This window comes from Suncus etruscus, chromosome 14 (genome assembly GCF_024139225.1).
Source record: "Suncus etruscus isolate mSunEtr1 chromosome 14, mSunEtr1.pri.cur, whole genome shotgun sequence".
Classification (NCBI taxonomy): Eukaryota; Metazoa; Chordata; class Mammalia; order Eulipotyphla; family Soricidae; genus Suncus; species Suncus etruscus.
This window is the reverse complement of record NC_064861.1, coordinates 14084299-14105742: the sequence shown is the minus strand read 5'-3', so window position 1 is coordinate 14105742 and position 21444 is coordinate 14084299. Positions and strand designations below refer to the sequence as shown.

General features: G+C 37.8%; 1 protein-coding gene across 1 annotated transcript in view; it reads left to right on the top strand.

The window, feature by feature from the left end:
- The window catches only part of PRSS12 (serine protease 12), a 64939-nt gene that overhangs the window by 1651 nt on the left and 41844 nt on the right, over positions 1-21444 (top strand). The window contains exon 2 of the mRNA XM_049786898.1: positions 19520-19670. Within this exon, the coding sequence (XP_049642855.1) occupies positions 19520-19670 (151 nt within the window). The remainder of the gene's footprint in view (positions 1-19519; positions 19671-21444) is intronic.

The following is a 21444-nucleotide window of genomic DNA, read 5'->3' as shown; positions in this document are numbered from 1 at the left end:
CTGTGCCTTCAATTGCAGTAGTGCTTTGAGCTACAGGAAAGTGATGGGAAGGTTAAGATCAATTATCCTTCATCCTAGAGAATGAAGTCATCGCTATACTCGTGTTTCACAGACAGAATGCCAATGTGGCTATAAAAAAATTAAGGTGTTATGAAACAGAAGCCCCAGCATTATCTTATTATTTACTGTAAGAGATTATAGCAAAACCTCATGGGTGTTTTGTTTAGCAAACACACATTTTTTTTTCATTGTCCTGTGTTTTTCAATTTTACAAATAGATCAGAATAGAAAATTAATAGGAACTACTGGAAAGAAAACACATGTTTTCCTTAAATATAAATACATGCTGAAAGGGGATAAAACAACTCACGTTAAAAAACTCAGTTATGATCAGTTCTCTTCCTCATCGTTCCTTTTTTCAGATCAAGTTGGATAGCTTGTTTTTTTGAATCCTGGCCCTATTGTGTGGAATTTACACCTAACAACAATGCAGATTCTTTATGATGCCTTTATGTGCACAGCTAATTCCCACCAGCCAAGACTCCAAACACTGCTTAATAGTTGTGTGTACAGTACTTTCTGGAATAAAGTGGTTGAAGACAAAAAAACAAGAACAAAAACAAAAGACTGTGTCGGCCATCTCCAGTCCTACCAAAATATAACCCAGGAAAGCTGGCAATATAGAGATTGAATTTCCAGTCATGATCTTGTTCTGATCAGACATAGGGTTTGAAAGGACAGGCATTCCTGAATCTTACCATTTTCTTTTTTTTTTGGCCACACCCATTTGATGCTCAGGGATTATTCCTGGCTACGCGCTCAGAAATTGCCCCTGGCTTGGGGGGACCATATGGGACCATGTGGTCCTTTCCTTGGCTAGCGCTTGCAAGGCAGACACCTTACCTCTAGCGCCACCTCGCCAGCCCCTTACCATTTTCTTGATTTCACAGAGACTGTGAACCAAATAATCATAGAATGGTGAAGAAAATGTGGAGTTGGGCTTTAAAAAATATTGGAGGTCTTTCTGGGCTTTGTTAGTAGTTATACTATGTTGAGCAAGAGTCTTAATTCCCAGAATTTTGTTCCTTATGAAACAAGCAAGCAAGCAAGCAAACAAACAAACAAAAGAAGCTGTTTTGGGATAGTTTTATTCAAAATACTTTTGCCACTTTGCTCATGGACCAAAATGACCTGATTTGGTAGTAACAGCTAGAATTTATTCATCTCTCACTCTGTGTTGGAGGCTGGGCTAAGCATTTTATACATTAGCTTTCTCAGCGATTTTCATAACAACATTAAAATAGAGTGCACATTTTCACTTCACAGCTCATTTTGCTCTATTTCTTTAGTTATATAAACATGTAGATATATCTGAGCTTGTTACTGATCCTGCTTTTGGGGCTTGAGGATATATCTGAAAGGAAGGGAAAAAGAATTTCATTTGGTCCAGTACATATGACTTCTAGTCCCTTGCAATTTTAAATACTCACGCATTTCTTTTTTTTTTTAATTTGTTTTTCTTTAAAAAAAAATCTTGGACAAAAGGAAAGAAAATGTATAGTTGTGAGATCCCCCCTTAATAAAACTGGAGGCCAGAGTTGCATATCTAGTTGCAAAGAGAGAAATGAGGAAGTTGGTGGAGAGTTATTTGAAGCCTGTTTGAAAGAATGGTGGGGGTAGCAGGCCCAGGATAGTTAGGACTGGGTGTGCATACTCTAGGGGCTCAGGTGTCTGAGATTAAGAAATATGACTTGCAGGTAAAAAAAAAAAACCCTCAAAAATTTGTAATGAACAGTCAGTCATTCAATAGATTGGACCACTCCAAAAAACCCTAGGGAGTTATGGTAGTTTTCATAATGAGCATTACAATCACTTCAATTGGGCCAGAGAGTGATAATAGAAAGCTTAAGTTTGCTTGCCTTACAATGACTGACCCTATTACCCTGTTACCACATGGCCCCTAAGAGAGTAATAGCTCCTGAGTATCAAAGAGAGTGCTCCCTCAATAGAATGCAGATGACTGGGCTCTAACTGTCCCAGGCCCAGAAGAGGAAATCTCAGGAATTTGCACTTCTAAAGAGCAGCCAAAGTTATTTGGTTATATAGGTCCTCTGTCACAGCCAATGAATCATGGGAGGGTTTCAGGGTCCCTCTAGAATTTACTGTGTTTATGTAGACACATGGAGGCCACTATTCTGTAACAGAAACCTGCTTGTTTAAGATCAAACATAGGGGGCCGGAGAGATAGCACAGTGGCGTTTGTCTTGCAAGCAGCCGATCCAGGACCTAAGGTGGTTGGTTCGAATCTCCATGTCCCATATGGTCCCCCATGCCTGCCAGGAGTTATTTCTGAGCAGATAGCCGGGAGTAACCCCTGAGCACTGCTGGTGTGGCCCAAAAACCAAGAAAAAAAAAAGATCAAACATACGAAGACCTATTGAAAATTTTTGTTATTTTTAGAAGATAACATCACCAGTTCTAATTCCTTTGTCTAGGATAGGATGATAACAACCAAGTCTATCAGAAATTGATTAGGAAGTGAATATGAGCCAGGCTATTCTCACATTTCTATCTACAGGAGGACTTAAACAACTAACTCTTCCCATTACTACCTGAAATTAATGTAGGGTTTTCGACTAGGAAGGGACACATTTATTTTTAGTTTCTAGTGAACTTGGCAGGTGGAACAACTTGCTTGATGCAGTGCTATAGACCTTTTTTCTCTCCTTCTTTCCTTCTGAAATCACTCCTGGTTGGTTTAGGGGATATGTGGGATGCCAGCGATTGAACCTGGGTCAGCAGCATACAAGACAAACACCCTATTGGCTGTCCTATCTTTCTAGTTCAGCTAGATTCTTATCTTGTAAATAAAGTACAATAAATTATGATGCCCAAATAATGATATTTTATTAGAAAAAATGATTCATAAACCTGATTTTTTGGGTTATGTCATGCTAATCTGTTTCAATGCATCCACTCATCTAAATCTGCTGATTTAAAAAGAGTTGGTAATCTTGTGGGATGAACACTATTGTACACAGGCTATTGTATACAGGCTGATGTTTCCTTAGGAGTTTGCCTGGTATTTGAAGATTAATTCATTAATTAGCATTCACTTATTTTAAAAATTAGCTCCTTCTTGATTCTATGTAGCAGGTGCTGGAAACATGTATAAGTAATACCATATTTGATACAATCCTGTCTATAATTTAAATATTGAATTTACTTGTCTTTCAGACTAAAGGAGATATAAAATACTTTAATCTAGGACATCATCAAACTCCTCACTATTGTGCAGATGAAGACAAAGAAATTAAGCTGTGCAGTTATTATCTGAGACTATATTCATGAGCTAACTGTGTTCATGTGTGTACATTAGGGCAATCTTTACACAAGGTATATGGTTCGTGAATATGAAGGCAAACAAATAATTATCTAGAAACAAGGTAGTGCTCAGAGTCCTTCATTTTATAGATACTGTACAGCTAAAATAAAAAAGATTGTTGCAGGTCAGCCCCTGAAGAGGTTGACTGATGGAGGGATGGAGGATGAGGTCTTTCTCCTCCAGCTCGGAGCACGCGTCTGCCGGTGGTTCTGAGATGAAACGGCGAGTAAACAGCTCGCAGACAGTCAGGCTTTGGAAATATTAGCTTTATTTGGTGGACAAGACTGAAGTCCAGCATCAGTTCCAGCAAACCCCCCCCACCCCCGTCTTCCACAGACCCTTGTTTTTATCCCCCAGAAACAGGTACCACCCAATGGTGGGAGCAGAATCAGGTACCACCCTAGGGTGGGGGCAGAATGCCAGGTCACACTCTAGGGTAGGGCACAATCACCGATCAGGGTAGGGTTAGTAACATAATAACCCCATAAAATGTTTACATACACAGCAAAAGGTGATACTTGTATAGATTATCAAAGTGAAAATAACTGCTTATGGCAATGTTGAGAAGAAAAGATTGTCACAAAATTTACACACAGTATGACAGCGGTCAGCTCAGATGCCAGAGAAAGTTTAGAAGAGAACACAAATGATGGTTATGAATAGGTGACTAAATGTGACAAATGGCAAACAATAGAATTAAAGGGGTTAAGGGACTTAGCTTGTATCTATACAATCCTTATTTGATCCCCTGGAAATAGACTCTGGGTGTGGCCAACCTACCCCTCAATACAAAGAAACAAGCAAAAATATCTCAGACATATTTTGAACTCACTGCTGTTAGAAAATTAGAGGATGATTGCTTTTGCCTATTTACCATCCTATTTTTTCCCCCAAACACTCACTTTTCTGTAAATCAGCACAATATCAATAAAAGTTTTATTATGTACAAAGCAGCAAAGTAATGAAATCACACATACTCACTCAGCCTCATTACATTTTATTAAGATGACCAGAGGACACAAGGAGTGCACAATGCTGATTCTTGTTATGAAACAAGGATAGATTTTATTAAATCTTTACTATTTCCTTTCAGAACAGAACCTACAGAGATGAAAGAAATCAGTGCTGTCCTCTGGTTTTGTATGCTATTCTCAGTTGAGATGTTAGTAGAATACAAAGTATTATCTTCTTACTGTGGTACCTATTCTGGGAGATAATTACACTGGGAGAATTACTTTCAGGTTGTTTAAGTTCATTATTCAGTGATGTACAATAACATAGCGATAACATTTGCTTATATAAATAGTTTAAAGACATAATTTGTGAAATTATCTGTTAGGGTATATTGTATGCACTATTGATCTATTTAACCTTAATCCTTAGATTTTTTTTTTTTTTTTTTGTGGTTTTTGGGTCACACTCAGCAGTGCTCAGCGGTTATTACTGGCTCCATGCTCAGAAATTGCTCCTGGCAGGCACGGGGGACCATATGGGACGCCGGGATTTGAACCGATGACCTCCTGCCTGAAAGGCAAACGCCTTACCTCCATGCTATCTCTCCGGCCCCAATCCTTAGAATCTCAATTTGCATTGTTTTGTATAATGTTTGAATCAAAGAACAATTGATATGATTTATAAATTCTAATAAGGCCAATGTAAATGTAGAGTTGCTTATTCAAAGAAAACCTCACAGAGCAATTTGGATGGTTTTTCTCAAGACAAAAGATAGCTATATGAATAATAAATGAACAGTTAATATGAATTATAGATGTGAACTAATGGAGGCAAATATAGTTCAGTTAAAGGTAGGTTCAGGGGAATGCTCCATATCTTACAATGTAATTTGATTTCATTCTGACATGGCATCATTTGAATACAATTATTTCACAAGGCTAAAACTGCTGCTAATTACAGGTACATATAGAATAATGAATAAAAGTAGTATATTTTAGTAATGTTAAGTAGAACATAGGAAGAACATAAACGTAGCATTCCCTACTAAACTTGTGAGTTTATAGTTCTTCAATTTCATTCCTTTTTAGACCATGTAAATTTTTTATGTAGTTTATAGTCAACATAGAAAATAATTTATTCCCAATTTTTTTAGTATAACATAGGATTATAATTCATTTGTCAACCATATATGGAATTGTCCCCCAAATGACTTGTTTTTTATGCCCTTTAGTGAATCATAAACCTAAATCACGTATAACTTTTAGTTTTTTGTTTTGTTTTGTGTCAGATCTGGCAGTGCTCAGGGCTTAGTCCTGGCTCAGGGTTCACTCTTAGTGGGGCTCAAGGGACCATTTTAGTCCCTGTGTGGCTATGTGTAAGGCAAGTGCCCTAATCCCTGTACAATCTCACAGCTTCTATCAATTTTTTAGTTTTAAGTATGTTTTTGTCATAGATCTGAAAAATAGCTTGATGTCACCAGCATATATTATTTCTGATTCTACTGGAACAATAGAAATGACTAAAATTAATTTGTGTCTCTATGAAGTTCAGCAATAGACTTAAAAAGAATTTGTGTGACATTAATTTTTTTAGTCATTTATTAGACTGATTTAAAATCTTTAGAATTATTTATTAATTTTATTTAAAAGATACTATAATTGGAATATTTTTCTTTCCCCTAAGACTATAATACTACAATTCTGGAAGTACATTTTATTAGCTCATTAAGTAAGTCTTATCTTTTCATTTGGCCTATTTTGGAATAAGCTGATTTTATTATGGAATATGCTGGATTTAAAGGAGAAACATAGCCAACTCTTATTATTCTTGTTCTGGTCCTCTTCACAGTATGGAGTATGAGAAAGAAGGTTTTGTTTGCTATCCACAGAGGGAATAATTCCATAATGGCTCCATTAGTTGACTAAGGCTGCAGTAATGAGCACCACAGACTGAGTGGTCTTTTTTTTTTTTTTTTTTTTTGCCATACCTGGTGATGGTCAAGGGTTACTTTTGTCTATGCGCTCAGAAATCGCTCCTGGATTGGGGGACCATATGGGACGTTGGGGGATCAAACTGCAGTCTGTCCTAGGTTAGCATGTGAAAGGCAAATGCCCTACTGCTTGCACCACCACTCCAGCCCCAGAGTGGTCTTAACCACAGAAATTTACTGTTTCATGGTTCTGAAGGCTAGAAATCCCAAATCAGAATTCCGAACTGGCCAAGCTTCCTCGGAAAGCACTAGAGGAGGATCTGTTCCAGAAATCTCCAGAGCTCCTGATGTTTCCTTGGGTTGAAGAGCTTCAGTTGCTGTTCTCATCATTTTCCGTTTCCAAATTTCTCTGTTTTTAAAGTAAGAATATAGGCATATTGGATTACAGTCCACTCTGATGACCTCATTTTAATTTGATTGTCTGTAAAGATCTCTTTCCAAATAGAGTCTGATTCTAAGGTATTGGGGGTTAGCACTTCCACAATGTGGTTGCCAATGGGAAGGGAAAGGGTGATCTAATTAAATTCATAACAATACAGTATTAGGAAAATATGATTCTTAAGAGATAGGACAGGAGTTAATATATTTGCCTTGCATGCAGCTGATTATGATTGAGCCCAGCATGACACATGGTCCTTGAATGAGCCAAGGGCACAGAGGGAGGAGTAGCTTTTGAGCATCCCTGGATGTAACCCCACCCCTCTATCTCCCATCCTTCAAAGAAAACCCATGTAAACAACCCTGAAAAACATTGTGTTTAGAATCTGTCTTGTGTTTATTTTGAGGGCCATACCTACTTGTGCTCTTTTGGGGCTTACTCGTCGCTCTAACTGCTCAGGGTACCATTCCTAGTGAGGCTTTGGGAGCGCTGGGATTCAAATCTGGGTGCTGGGCTCAGCCTACTGTACTATCTCTCAGGCCACAAGGCCAGAATTTATCTGATCAGCTGTCATCTCTAAATGATCTTATGTTGATTGAAATGGGTAAAATGGTTTGAGATCCAACCTTTCTCAAAAATCTTTTTGTGAAATTTTTATCTGTTAGTAGAGTTGTTTATAACAACTGTAACAATTAATTTTGGGGGTCACACCTGGCAATGCTCAGGGGTTACCTATAGCTGTGCATGCTATAGGAATCACTCTTGATGGTGCTCTTTGATCAGTATGTGATGCGGAGTATTGAAACTAGGTTGGCTTAGCATCACGGGGTGTGGTCCCCTAAACCAGTGGTCAGCAACCTTTTTTTTCAACTGAGCCAAATCTTGCCAAAACCACGATTGAAATTTATTTTGAGAGCCACACATGCCGCGCACTGACAGAGGCTAGGAGCAGAGTCTTGACTCCTGGAGCACACAGAAGAGCCAAATTAAAAGTTTAAAGAGCCACATGTGGCTCATGAGTAGCAGGTTGCCGGCCACTGCCCTAAACCAAACCATAATGGCAAGCAAAACCAAGAAAGACATTTTTTAATGTGTTTTCTTTGTTTTTTTTTTGTTTGTTTGTTTATTTGTTTTTTGGGCCACACCCAGCAGTGCTCAGGGGTCACAACTGGCTGTCTGCTCAGAAATAGCTCCTGGCAGGCACGGGGGACCATATGGGACACCGGGATTCGAACCAACCACATTTGGTCCTGGACTGGCTGCTTGCAAGGCAAACGCCGCTATGCTATCTCTCCGGGCCTGTTTTTTTTTTCTTTACTGGAGCTACGTAGAGAGGAAAAAGGGGTAAAGATGTAAAGGAACACTGCTAGGAAGTTGTATATTCTGACTTTTGTGTAGGGAGTAGATTCAGACAGAGAATTCATTAGTCATTGACATGCAAATTGCCTTTCCAGAACTGCAAATATTTGTATTCATTTGTTAAAGGAAAATTGGATGCAAACATCATGTTTCTTGCCAGATAGCTGATACAGCTAAAAGAATCCAGGCTTTCACAGCCTGTTTGGAGCATCTGAGAAAAGATGGTGAAGCTGATAGTTGACTTGGAGACTGATTCTAATCCTGTCATTACCATTTAAATCTTTGTTAACAATTGCACTTTACACATTGCCTCCTTATCTCTAAATACATTAATTATGTGGGTGATATGCATGCATCGTTTTTTATTGATAGTGGTGTGTGCCTGTGTTTTATTTAGGCAGTGTTTTTCTTCTTAGATGATACTTGGGTTTGGGCCAGAGCAACAGCATTGCAGGAAGGGTGTTTGCCTTGCACAAAACTGACCCAGGTTTGATTTCTGGCATCCCATATGGTCCCCTGACAGTGTCAGGAGTGATTTCTGAGCACAGAGTCAGGAGCAACCCCTGAATGTTGCTGGGTGTGATTCCCCCCGCCCCCTCTCCCCCCAAAAAATGAAAAAGAAACTTAGGTTTGAAATTTGTGTTTCGGGGCCAGAGCAATAGTACAGTGGGTAGAGTGTTTGCTTTGTACATGGTAGACCCAGGTTTGATTCGCACATCCTATAGGGTCCCCCAAGCCTGCCAGGAGTGATTTCTTAGTGCAGAGCCAGGAGTAACCTCTGAGCGCCAAAAACTATGACCCAAAAATTAAGACAAAAAAGTGAAATTTGTGTTTTATTTTAAATTAATTTGTGTAAGTAGATTTCCAGTTTATGATTAGACCTTCTATCTCTTGACATGAGCAATTTGATGGGGTCAGAGTAGAGTTAATAAGGAAATAATAAATGTTTGATATCATTTCAAATAAAATTTGAAGTGTAAACAAGTTTTCTGAATTGGAATAAACTTCTGATCTTTGTGATAGAGTGTTATGTGTGTCTCTTTAGAGGACTTCTATTTTTTCCAACTAAAAATATTTTCTCTTTGGATAATTTTTTTGTAGTTAAGCTCAGTTAATTTAGATATAATTAAAAAATATGCTCTTCTGTTGGGGCCAGAAAGTTAGTACAGAGGTTGGGGCCCTTGCATTGAATCTCACTGACTTGATTTGACACCAAATATTGCATATTATTCCCTGAGAACTGTCAGAAGTCACTCCTTAGCTCAGAGCAAAGAAAAAGTACCCTAGTATCTTGGAGCAATGAAATGAGCAATTTACAAACCCATTTTCCCCAAATGCCCTTTGATTCACATGTGTCAAGGAACTAGACAATAGGCTTTCTTCCTGCTTCATCTACATATATGAGGGTTAGAATTTATGAATGATTTTTAGGCTCACCTGTCTTATGAGTGACCCATTTCATATACTCCTCTGAATAATCAGAATTTTGTAGTGCATAGTTTTGTCCACATATTGTTACCTTTTATTTAGATTAGATGATCCTTTGTCATGAGAAATGGTATTTTTACCCCCAAACCATTAATTATAAAGGGTGATGTATATAAAATATTTTTCCTAGATGACTGGACCAGTGCAAATTAAATAAATAGAAAATATGTTAATCAAATTTCTAGGAAGACTTTTAATTTTTTGTTTTAATGTTTTGTTTTGGGACCACACCTGGTGACGCTCAGGGGTTACTCCAAACTATGTGCTCAGAAATCAGTCCTGGCTTGCCGGACAATATGGGACATGGGGGAATCAAACTGTGGTATGTCCTGGGTCAGCTGTGTGCAAGGAAAATGTCCTACCATTGCGCCATCGCTCCGGCCCCTAGAAAAACATTTTATTTCTTTCTTTATTTATTGTTTGTTTTTGTTTTTGGGTCATACCCGGCAGCACTCAGGGGTTACTCCTGGCTCTACGCTCAGAAATTGCTCCTGGCAGGCTCGGGGGACCATATGGGATGCCGGGATTCAAACTGCCATCTTTCTGCATGGTCACTAGAAAAACATTTAAAGCCACACATAATAGCTTTGAACTATGAAAACATGTCAAAATTTGGGGGAGGTACCAGAGCGATAGCACAGCAGGTAGGGCATTTACCTTACATGTGGCCTACCCAGTTTCAGTCCCCAGCATTCCATGTGGTCCCCAGCCTACCAGGAGTGGTTTCTGAGCACAGAGCCAAAAGTTGTTGCTGGGCATTGCAGGGTTTGGTCCAAAAATTAAAAAAAAAAAATTGGGGGAGGACTTTATCCATTGTTTCCTATGGAATAGAGGTCATCCAAAGTGTCACTAAACTGAAATTTATGTATGGCTCAAGTCATACACTATGGAATAACTAAGTAGAGATGATAATAAGGGATGTGACTTTGTGGGAACATTGATTTACACCAAGCCTCTCTGACTAGTATCAGTTTTCCTTAGGCTTAATATTAGGTAATATATTCAGCACTAACACATCTTTGAAATGACTAACAGGAGTTTTAGCATTTTGGTAAATTTCACTTTAGGTTTGTGGTTGTACTCTTGGTTATTGGAGAAGCAAGTTAGATAAAAGGTATATCTAGTTAATAACAGCTAATTTATAATCAGAAAATTGAATTTTTTTTCTGTGTTTCTTGTCCTATAACTTCCAGTGAGTCACAAATGGGAGGTGAGTCACAAATGATAAGAGCTTCATGTGTGAGATAATTTCATGCCTGGGATCGATATCAGGTATTAATCACACTCTTCTAGTTTCCTTTCTTAAAATTTCAATTGGGGCAAAGAGGTAGTACAGTGGATAGTCCAAATTGGGTTTGGTCACTGTACTCCATATGGTTCCCCCATTTCCCGCCAGGTTGATCTGTGAACACAGAGCCAGGTTATGAGCAAAAATAAAAATTATCATTGGATTATTTGGTTGCCTCAATAGAAAATAAAGTGCAATTAGTATTGATATCATATTTGATATTGATATTTGGCAAAAGGAAAAGGGGAGCCCAACCTAGATCTTTACTGCAAGATAGAAGCACATGCTATGAGCAGCAGAAGCTAGACTGTTCTGACTCACCAACCCTATTAGCTGAGGAGTGTCTCCCATTTGTTCAAATGATTCTTTGTTATTAAAGAATGTGGGAATTTCCTCCCATTATAGGGTCAGTCAGTGTGACTTATTAATGGCATAACTGAATTGGAAGGCACTGTGGCAGAATATGCACAGTGATGCTAATGGTATTAGGGGCAGAATATGTAGCAACAAATGGGATGACCCTAATGCATCACTAGTATGTCAACAGGTGCCATTGGGGTGAGTCCCCCATCCTTCACCAGGTATCTAAGAGTAATAGGCTATACCCATTACTGCCTTGGAAACATTTCATCTTCTTTATTCTCACTTATCACAACAGGAATATAAAGAAAGGGCCCATGGGAACAGGAATGAATTATCTAACAGGGGTCTCAAACTCAATTTACGTGGGGGCCGCAGGAGGCAAAGTCGGGGTGATCCTTGAGTGCAAAGTCAGTAGTAAGCCTTGAACATTGGGAGGTGTGACCCGAACAACTAAAACAAAACAAAACAAAACAAAACAAAACAAAAAAAGATTCCTCTAGGGCAGGGCCACAAAATGTTGTACGGAGGAGGGCCTTTTGCTGCCCACGGGCTGCAAGTTCGAGACCCCTGATTCTAACACATACCTATCTTTGACTTACTACTACTCTTGCTGACTAGAAATGGGAAAATGCCGAGTGAAACAAAATTAAAATCACCTTTTGGCCTTTATTTTGGGATAGTAGACTTATAAGCAGTGATCAGTGGGACACGAGGGTCACTCCTAGCGATTCTTAGTCCGTGGGCAGGTAGTTAATGGAGAGGGCCTGTTGAGGATGAGGTGCTGCCTGAACCCTGCAATGCTAGGCCTTACTCATGTGTTCTGGAGCCATGTGTTGTTGGGGATGGAAATGGGGTGATTCCTAGCCTGTGCTCTAATTTCTGTGGTATATAACCAGCTCCGATGTTTGTTTTTAACAGAAGCAGTTGCTGTATCCTAAGAAGAAAAGCATTTAATTCTGAGAAATACTTTGCAGTAGTGCAAGCAGTGCTAGGTTGCTGTGCTTCATTTTTGCTTTCTACTTTTAGCCATACAAGTTCATTTGAGTATGTAGAGGGACAATCTTTATAGCTCTAAGGGAGTCCTGTGAGAGATGGTGGTGTCCTACCATCCTCTGGAGCAACTGCTGGATCTTCCAGGTAAAGAGTATATGCTTTGCCTGCAAGCCTTTCCTCCTTTGTGCCTAGTTTTCCCTGTTATAGGAAGCTCAATTTTGAATAACAATGTTTGTTTTGTGGTAGTTCTTAACCTGGTTGTCTGTCTTTTCCCCCACCCAACCCCCAACTCAAGTACACATGCCATATGTTTTTCTTGGCTTTTATCACCAGAAATCTGTGAAAAACATGGAAAATATATTGTTGGGGGCCAGAGAGATAGCATGGAGGTAAGGCATTTGCCTTGCATGCATAAGGATGGTGATTCGAATTCTGGCATTCCATAGGGTCCTCTGAGCCTGCAAGGAGCGATTTCTGAGTATAGAGCCAGGAGTAACCCCTGAATCAGTGATCAGTATTCCTGAGCTGTGCGTTTCTAGCCTTACTCCTTTCATCTGGGTCTAGTTTTAATGGTTTTAATGGTTAATTAATTAACTACATTAACCCCATTAGATGTTTTAATAGCACCTTAAGTCTGAGTAAAACTTAAGTCTTCATAGTTTGCTTTTATTGAATACTCATTATTCAACATTCTCTCAGGCAAGAGAAAGCTGGTAAATTAATGTTCTTGCTAATTAGAGAAAATAAATAAGACAGCAGTTTCATTTGTATTCTCATATTAGATATTATCTGTAACTTATTACTACTCCAAAATATTTGCAAACTGCACGTCTTTCAGTCTGCTACAATATTTTCCTTTGTGTGTGTGTGTGTGTGTGTGTGTGTGTTTGTTTTTGGGTTACATCCGGCAGCGCTCAGGGGTTACTCCTGGCTCTATGCTCAGAAATCGCTCCTGGAAGGCTTGGGGACAATATGGAATGCCGGGATTTGAACCACTGTCCTTCCGTGCCTAAGGCAAATGCCTTACTGCTTGTGCTATCTCTCCCGCCCCAGATAGACATTTCTTAGGAAACTTCATTGTACCTGAAATTTAGAAAAGAATCACATTTCCTATGAGACTTAGACTTTAAACATAAGAACATTGTTGTTGAAATGTGAGCTGTAGTGTGATGCCAAGAACTACAGTTGAACAAATATAGCCATTTATTGTACCTACATTTATAAAGTTTACATAAGCAAATATATTGTTTATCTATGCTCTTGGTAGCTCTTTAAAAAAACCTAAGAATTGCAAAACAAGAACAGAGTAACTCATCTTCTTTGTTGTTAAGATATATTGTTCCTTCAGCTATACCTTAAATATCTACTGTTTGGTTTTTATTTATTTATTTATATTTATTTTTTGTTTTTGGGACATCACCAGCAGCATTTAGGGGTTACACCTGGTAGGCTCGGGAGACTATATGCTATGCCAGGAATCAAACCCAGGTCTATTCCTGGTTGGCCCTGTGCAAAGCCACTGTGCTATCACTCTGGCCCCCCCTTTTTTGGTTTTTGGGTCACACCCGGCGGTGCTCCTGGCTGTCTGCTCAGAAATAGCTCCTGGCAGGCACGGGGGACCATATGGGACACCAGGATTCAAACCAACCACCTTAGGTTCTGGATCGGCTGCTTGCAAGGCAAGCACCACTGTGCTATCTCTCCGGGCCCACTCTGGCCCCTTTTGGTTTTTAAATACTATATAGAAAAAATGCTAAAGATTACCATGATAATCAGGCATTTAATCTTTTAAAGGCTAAGTTTTTAAAAGCTGTGAATGGGTTGCCTTTCTTGATATTAGCTTGCTTAGGTGTGTTTTTAATAATAATTTTGAAAATATTACCCTAGGGGCCGGAGAGATAGCATGGAGGTAAGGCGTTTGCCTCTCATGCAGAAGGTCATCGGTTCGAATCCCGGCGTCCCATATGGTCCCCCATGCTTGCCAGGAGCGACTTCTGAGCCTGGAGCCAGGAGTAACCCCTGAGCACTGCCGGGTGAGACCCAAAAACCAAAAAAAAAAAAAAAAAAAAAAAAAAAAAAAAAAAAAAAGAAAATATTACCCTAGAAGTTTGAAACAGAAAAGAATCTTCAAGTATTCAGACTTTTCCTTAGAGACACTTATAGCTTTGAGTTAAGTCCAGACAGGAATCCAAATTTCATTGGGCCACATGATGCACTTTTTCCACTGAGGACTCATTTCTGTCTTGAAACTGTACTATTTGTCCATTATCTTCTAAAATCAGTCATAGATAGAGACTATGCTTATTGGCACTAGATATTGTGACATGCACGCTAATACCTTTTCATTGATGAAAAATATATTGCCAAATGTAGTCATCCCAGGTTTCGATCTGATGTCCTGATTTCTTTAAAACTTATCTGATCTGTGGTGTTTTTCTGTTTCTTTCTCTATGTGCATCTTTACTGATTTCTTCTATTTTCTAATGTTGACCAAATAAATTTGACTACATTTGCTAAACATGTCCCTAACATTGATCAGTATTCTTCCAAAGGGAAAAGAATAGCAAAACAAATCTCGTTTTCTGCATTGGGCCTTATTCCTATTTATTGGAGCAATGTTCGTTGCCAAGGAGATAGAAAAAATATATAGCGCTATGTGAAAAAGACATCTGGCAGGGTGGGTGTGTCCACAGAAGATGGTAGCTTCTGTCACGTGTAGCATTTCCCATGGTAAAAGAAATATTTATTCTTTTGTTTGATTTTCATTGTGCTTTCAACATGATCCCAGATGATAAAAGTTTTAGTTTAGTTATTTCCTGAAGGAGCTTAACTACAGACAGAAGTCTGAACATAATTTTCTACAGTCTGATTCAATAGACATCAATAGAAGTATGTCTAGCAGTTTAAATTCCAATTGAATTTCAAATGCTCTCACATTTAATATTTTCTGTTCCACTGAATTAATGACAAAAATATTATATACTATAATGAAACATTTATTTTGTTAATTGACAATCATGATGGAATCCAGATGGAAAAATCATCTTGAGACCAAGTATAAAATACTGCAGCAACTTGATATTTTTCATTTTACAGGCATGGTACCAGTGTTCACCTTGGAGTTATAGATAACACATGTCATAAAATTAAATTGCTAAGGGCACCTTCCAAGTATCATCTACTAGGCATGAAGTGATTAGCAGAATTCCAGTACTCAAATGCATACATGTTTGTAGGAGTGTAAGTGGAGAAGGGAACAGTTGCCTTTTACAATGGCCGATAGGTTTCCTGGGGATTGTGGCATATTTGTAAAAACTCTATCTACTTATTACTTGTTCCCCCTATTTTATGTTGACTTATAAGATGACAACCTTCAGAAATACAATATCATAGACTATGGCATATTTTAAAGTGTCAGTTGATTTGAGTCTACCACACTGTAAACCAGTATGTCAATTTTGCATGTTCCTTGGAAATAGCAGCATAAACTGATGTGCCAGACCTGGGAATATTACAGTTAGTCCAGGCACTGGTTTTTATTCTAGTGCAAGTTTTGAGAGAAATAGAGACGGTACCACCATAAATTCAAAGGACCCAATTAGAGTCATTTCTGGCAAAGGTTGGAAGATCCTCTGGTCTAGACACGTGAGAATTGCAGTCCTCTTTGGATGGGGTTGGTGGTGGTGCATGCTGCATCTTCATGTCTTCTAAGTCTTTTCTTTTTTCTCATTGACTCTTGACCTTGGATAATGTTTTTCTTGGTTAGTACATTTTTTGTTGATGCTTTCCTAAAGATGATGTGAATTAGATGAATTTAAATCTTATTTTTGTAAAGCTTTGTTTGTATTCTGTGTTCTACCTGATTAAATTAAATGATATATTGATAACAATAATTTTCGCTTCATAATATTTATTTTTATTAACTTCGTTTTTTATAATCTATCTGTTTAAAATTTAGCTGCAGAGATAAATTCAAGGACATATACAAAAATATGAAGGTTGAGATAAATTTGAAACATGAAATGTTCCCATTATTTTCTTGGATGAGTGATGTGACTTTTGTTCCACACTTAATTGTTTTAAGGATCTACTGCTTCTGGTTCTGAATTGGTTCCTGTAGTACACAAGAGACCATGTGATGCCAGGAATCAAGTCAAGACTCCAACATGTAAAGAATGTGTTCTAGCCTCATGAACTATCTTCTCAGCCATAGAAGTGAGAAGGAAAACAGTTTCTCTTCTAGAAGATTAAATGGGAATTTAAAAACAAATAGATCAAATCAGAATATACTGAGTACATCTTAACGCAAAATGTTTGACTTTTAATAGATTAAATATTAAATTAAAATATATTTTAATAGATTATTTTGAAAAGTAAATTCAATATTTTTGTCACCTTGTTACATTTCAAATAGTCACAAAATAGAAAATGACAATGCAAGTAAAAGCATCTGGGAGTTCTATTTATTCATAAGGTAAACATGAGTCCACTGCTTCACTGTATTCTGTATTTTGTATGTTTGTTGAGAGGATGTGGGATGTTGACTCAAATTTGACCCATACTTTTCCATATTTTCTAATTATTTCAACATCCAGAAAAAAGCCACATGTTTTAAAACAATGCATAACATTTACACATGTAAAATAATATGCCATAACAGTCCTAGACAATAGGTGATTTTGTACTTTCTCTTAAAACTATTTGTTCTTTTATTCCTCCAACATTACTAGGTCAGATAGTGGCAGGAGACTATAATATAGATTAAGAAATATTTTTGAATTTTAGTTTTCCAAATTTATTAAAAAGAAAAGAAATATCATAACAACATGCACATTTGTTTATTACTTTCAGTCAATTTTAAAGAGCTGGTATTTAATATTGAGAAGTATAAAATTATGCTTACTAAACTCATCTTTTTATTTTATAAACTATAAGTGTTAAGTGGCTTATATAAGTAAATTAGATAGCAGAAGTTAGAACATGAGTATCTATACATACATATTTGCTGACCCAAATCTGCTGCAAAACTCAATGATGACATTTGAATATAAATATAAATATCCAGGTACCACTTAGAAATAGTCACTTACACTGTGGAGGATCTAGATATATATATATACATATATATACATATATATATATGTGTATATATATATATATATATATATATATATATATATATATATATATATTGGTTTTGGGGTCACACCCGGTGGTGCTCAGGGGTTACTCTTTGCTCTGTGCTCAGAAGTTGCTCCTTGCAGGCTCAGGGGATCATATAGGATGCTGGGACTCAAACCAGGATCCTTCTTGTGTTGGCTGCATGCAAGGCAAATGGCTTACTGCTGTGCGATCACTCCGGCCCCTAGAAATATATTTTATGTGGACAAATTATTAGCATTTGGTAATGGAATCCCCAATAATTTTATTCTTTTACGTAAATAGCACTTTCTCCTGTTTGATTTCTGAAGTCCCATTTATTACCCTTGACCCTCTTCAGAGTCCAGCTTCTTCAGAGATATCCTAACTGTCACAGTAGGGAGCAGAACACTTCTATGTCTGCACAGTGTTTTCTTTACTATTTTATCAACACATGTTGGCATTGAATTGGATGGAAGAATCTGTCTTGTAGCTCCTTGTACATATGTTTTTGTTTATATGTATTTGTCCTCATGTGTTTGTTAAATAGAATTGTATGAATGGCTATTGTTCATTATTATTCCTTATTCTGGAGAGCGCTAGGCTGTGCAGGGGTCCTCAAACTTTTTAAACCGGGGGCCAGTTCACTGTCCTTCAGACTGTTGGAGGGCCAGATTATAGTAAAAGCAAAAATCATGAACAAATTTCTATGCACTCTGTATATATCTTATTTAGAAGTGAAGAAACAAAATGGGAATAAATACAATATGTGGTCCGCGGGCTGTAGTTTGAGGACCATTGCTAGGGTGTGATTTGAAGTACTAGAGATACACAAGGAATAGGGAAAGGCACTGTCTTTGTCTTCAGTTCTTGTTCACAGATGCTGAGACAAGTCATCAAATCAATATGATTTTAGATAAGATGAATACTCAAAAGGAAATGCAAGATTCAGCAATGGCATAGCAATGTCTTTGGGTGCTGTTATTTGCTAGTGGAGTTAGGACAAGCCTCCTGTTGAAAGGATGTTTCCAAGTCGAGAGCAGATATCTGAGAAAGAAGCTACATGAAGACGATGGGGATCATTATTCCAAACAGAGAGAATAGCTCTACACACTTCTAGTGCTTGGGGGACAAAGAAGAACTCTAGTGAAAAAGAGTAGGAGTAAAGAGAGAAAAGCTTAGAAACTAAAAATGACCAAAGCAGGGTGTTGATATATATCTATATATAAAAAACTAAACTGGAAAGGAAAACCTTTGGTATTTCTTATCTGAAGAAACTAATAGGTTAGTTCACACACAAGTGAATTTTCAGTATTGATTGTTGAAGGTACTGGCCATGATATTTACTAACTTGCTAACTTAAACTTGAATCGATAAATACTAAGTTCTAAAAACTGTTCTGAAAACTATCATGTCACAGACATATAGTACCATTTTTATTAATTACCTTTTTTTTTTCTTTTTTGGTTTTTGGGTCACACCCGGCAGCATTCAGGGGTTACTCCTGGCTCTATGCTCAGAAATCGCTCCTGGCAGGCTCGGATGCCGGGATTCGAACCACGTCCTTCTGCATGCAAGGCAAACACCCTACCTCCATGCTATCTCTCCGGCCCCTATTAGTTACCTATTGTCATTGTACAAGTTACTTTAAATTCAAAATCAGTATCACCACTACAGTGTCATAAAAATAAAATGTGTTTCCAGCAAGCTGCAGTTTTGAATATGTCTGCTTTGGTTTCTGAGATTGTTGGGGGAAAAAAGTTAGTGTAGACTACTTCCTCTTAAGAACTATTTATATGGACCGGAGAGATAGCATGGAGGTAAGGTGTTTGCCTTTCATGCAGAAGGTTGGTGGTTCAAATCCCGGCATCCCACATGGTCCCCTGAGCCTGCCAGGAGTAATTTCTGAGCATAGAGCCAGGAATAACCCCTGAGCGCTGTCAGGTATGACCCCAAAACAAACAAACAAAAAGAGCTATTTATATAAACATAATTTTATTTAGAATATTTTAATTGTTCATGATTGCATTAATAGACACTAGATAAGTGTGGATATTTCAAAATCACTGATGTTCCTCAATAAATACTATTTAACTACTGAGCAGGGCAAGGAAACATCATAATCTTATCACTCAGTATAAAGATGTAGGCCTAATGTGTCTCTAATTCCTCTATCCCCAGGTCCAGCTGTTCCAGTCATCCGCCTTGCTGGTGGGAGCAGCACATATGAAGGCCGAGTGGAGCTCTACCACGCTGGTCAGTGGGGCACTGTGTGTGATGACCAGTGGGATGATGCAGATGCAGAAGTGGTCTGCAGGCAGCTGGGCCTTAGGTTTGTTTCTGCTGTTCTCCTTTTTGTCCTGCATGAAGTTTGCAATCTGTCATTTCCCTATGCAAAGGCAGGTGCTGTGTGTTTAAATTGTATACTTCCTTGAACAAATGGAAAAAAGGCCACCTTTTGATCTTTGTACTAGGTGGAAGGCTCCCCTGGACAGAGCTTGCATGCACTCCCGAGGAGGGCTGTTTGTTTCAGATTTCAACTGACTTTATATTCTCAAAAATCTGACTAAGCCTTTCACTACTTTTCATCAGTAGCTTTTGCATTACTAACAGGTATTTGCAGCTGATAGGGACTTACCAAAATCAGATGATGAAACGAGTTCTTAGACTTTAACTAGAATTTTTGATATATTAAAATTATAGTTTTCAGTAAAGTGGTCACAATCGTCTTCATATTTATGGTGTTAATGTACAGTTCCTCACCTCACCACCAACCAAATACCTAGGATCTTTTACTCCTCTTTTTATATCATATCTACCTTGACTGACGTTTAACTTCTTTCTTTCAAGGATTGTACACACTTTTGTTCCTTGCTTCCTTATTTGTTAGGTATGTTCTTAGAACAAAGGTTATTTACTAATATACAAGGAAGTAATTTCCCAGTAAGGTAGGATAAAGGAAGCACACAAACAGCAGTAGGCAAATCAGCCTCTCTTGTTATTCCAAATCTGATTTTTTTTTTCTGTGTGTAATCATTCCAGATCTTTTAAAAATTATCTTTGGTAATTCTAAATATTGGTGTAAGAAGCATAAATTTTTGTTTAGAATTATATTAGGGCTATTTAAGTAATAGGTATTTTACTACATTTTCTTATTGTTGGGGGGGATGGTGCATCTGGTGATGGTCAGGGCCCATGTGGTACCAGGAATCAAACCATAGCTGCTGCTCCTGGAGTACATTCTCAGACCTATTATTTTCTTCACATTAAAAAAAAGTTTTATTTGGCTATCTCTAGAGATTCAAACTTCTCTGTCCATGTATCATTTAGTCCAATTAAGCATGAACCTGTTTGAAGCATGAACCATTTATATTACATATATATATATATATATATATATATATATTCATGCTTTGCTGTTATTTTGGTAAATGACCCTCCACTTTAAAAAAATTGATTACAATGAAGTCTACCAATATAAACTATAGATATTTTAATGCATTTTATTTCTAGTTACCTTAGTATACATTTTTAGGGGTGGGTGGAAGATTGGGCTACAGTTAACATCACTCAAAGACTAGACTGTTCCTCTGAGCCTCTGTGTTTAGGAGTGACCCGTGATGGTTGGTATTCAGAGATCATCTGTGGTGCTGGGAATTCAAACCAGGATTGTGGCCACTAGAGCTGCATTCCTAGTCTTACTCCTGTACTCTTGGGTCCCGATAGTGCACTTTTCTTTATCATGGCTATCATTATAAAAGGTACTCATTTTTCATATTTATTATCATGCTTTATCATATTGAAATCCCCTTCTTTTCTTCCATAGTACCCTGGAGAGAGGGTTCATATGAAAGAGAATTTAATACTGGGCCTTTATTGTTTCTGGGGCTGTGTCACTCCCATCTCTTTCAGGCTTAAGGTAGCCCCTTGTTTTCTTGTTACTGAAATGTTAGGTCAAAACAGTTCTGGAGAATGTCTTACCTTCTAGTTTTCTTTTTCCTATTGTCATTTTTAGCTGTATTTACAAATTTTATATTTAAAAAATATCCTAATGGAAATACATGCATATTTTCTGGGTTATTAATTATGTGGCCCATATTATACAG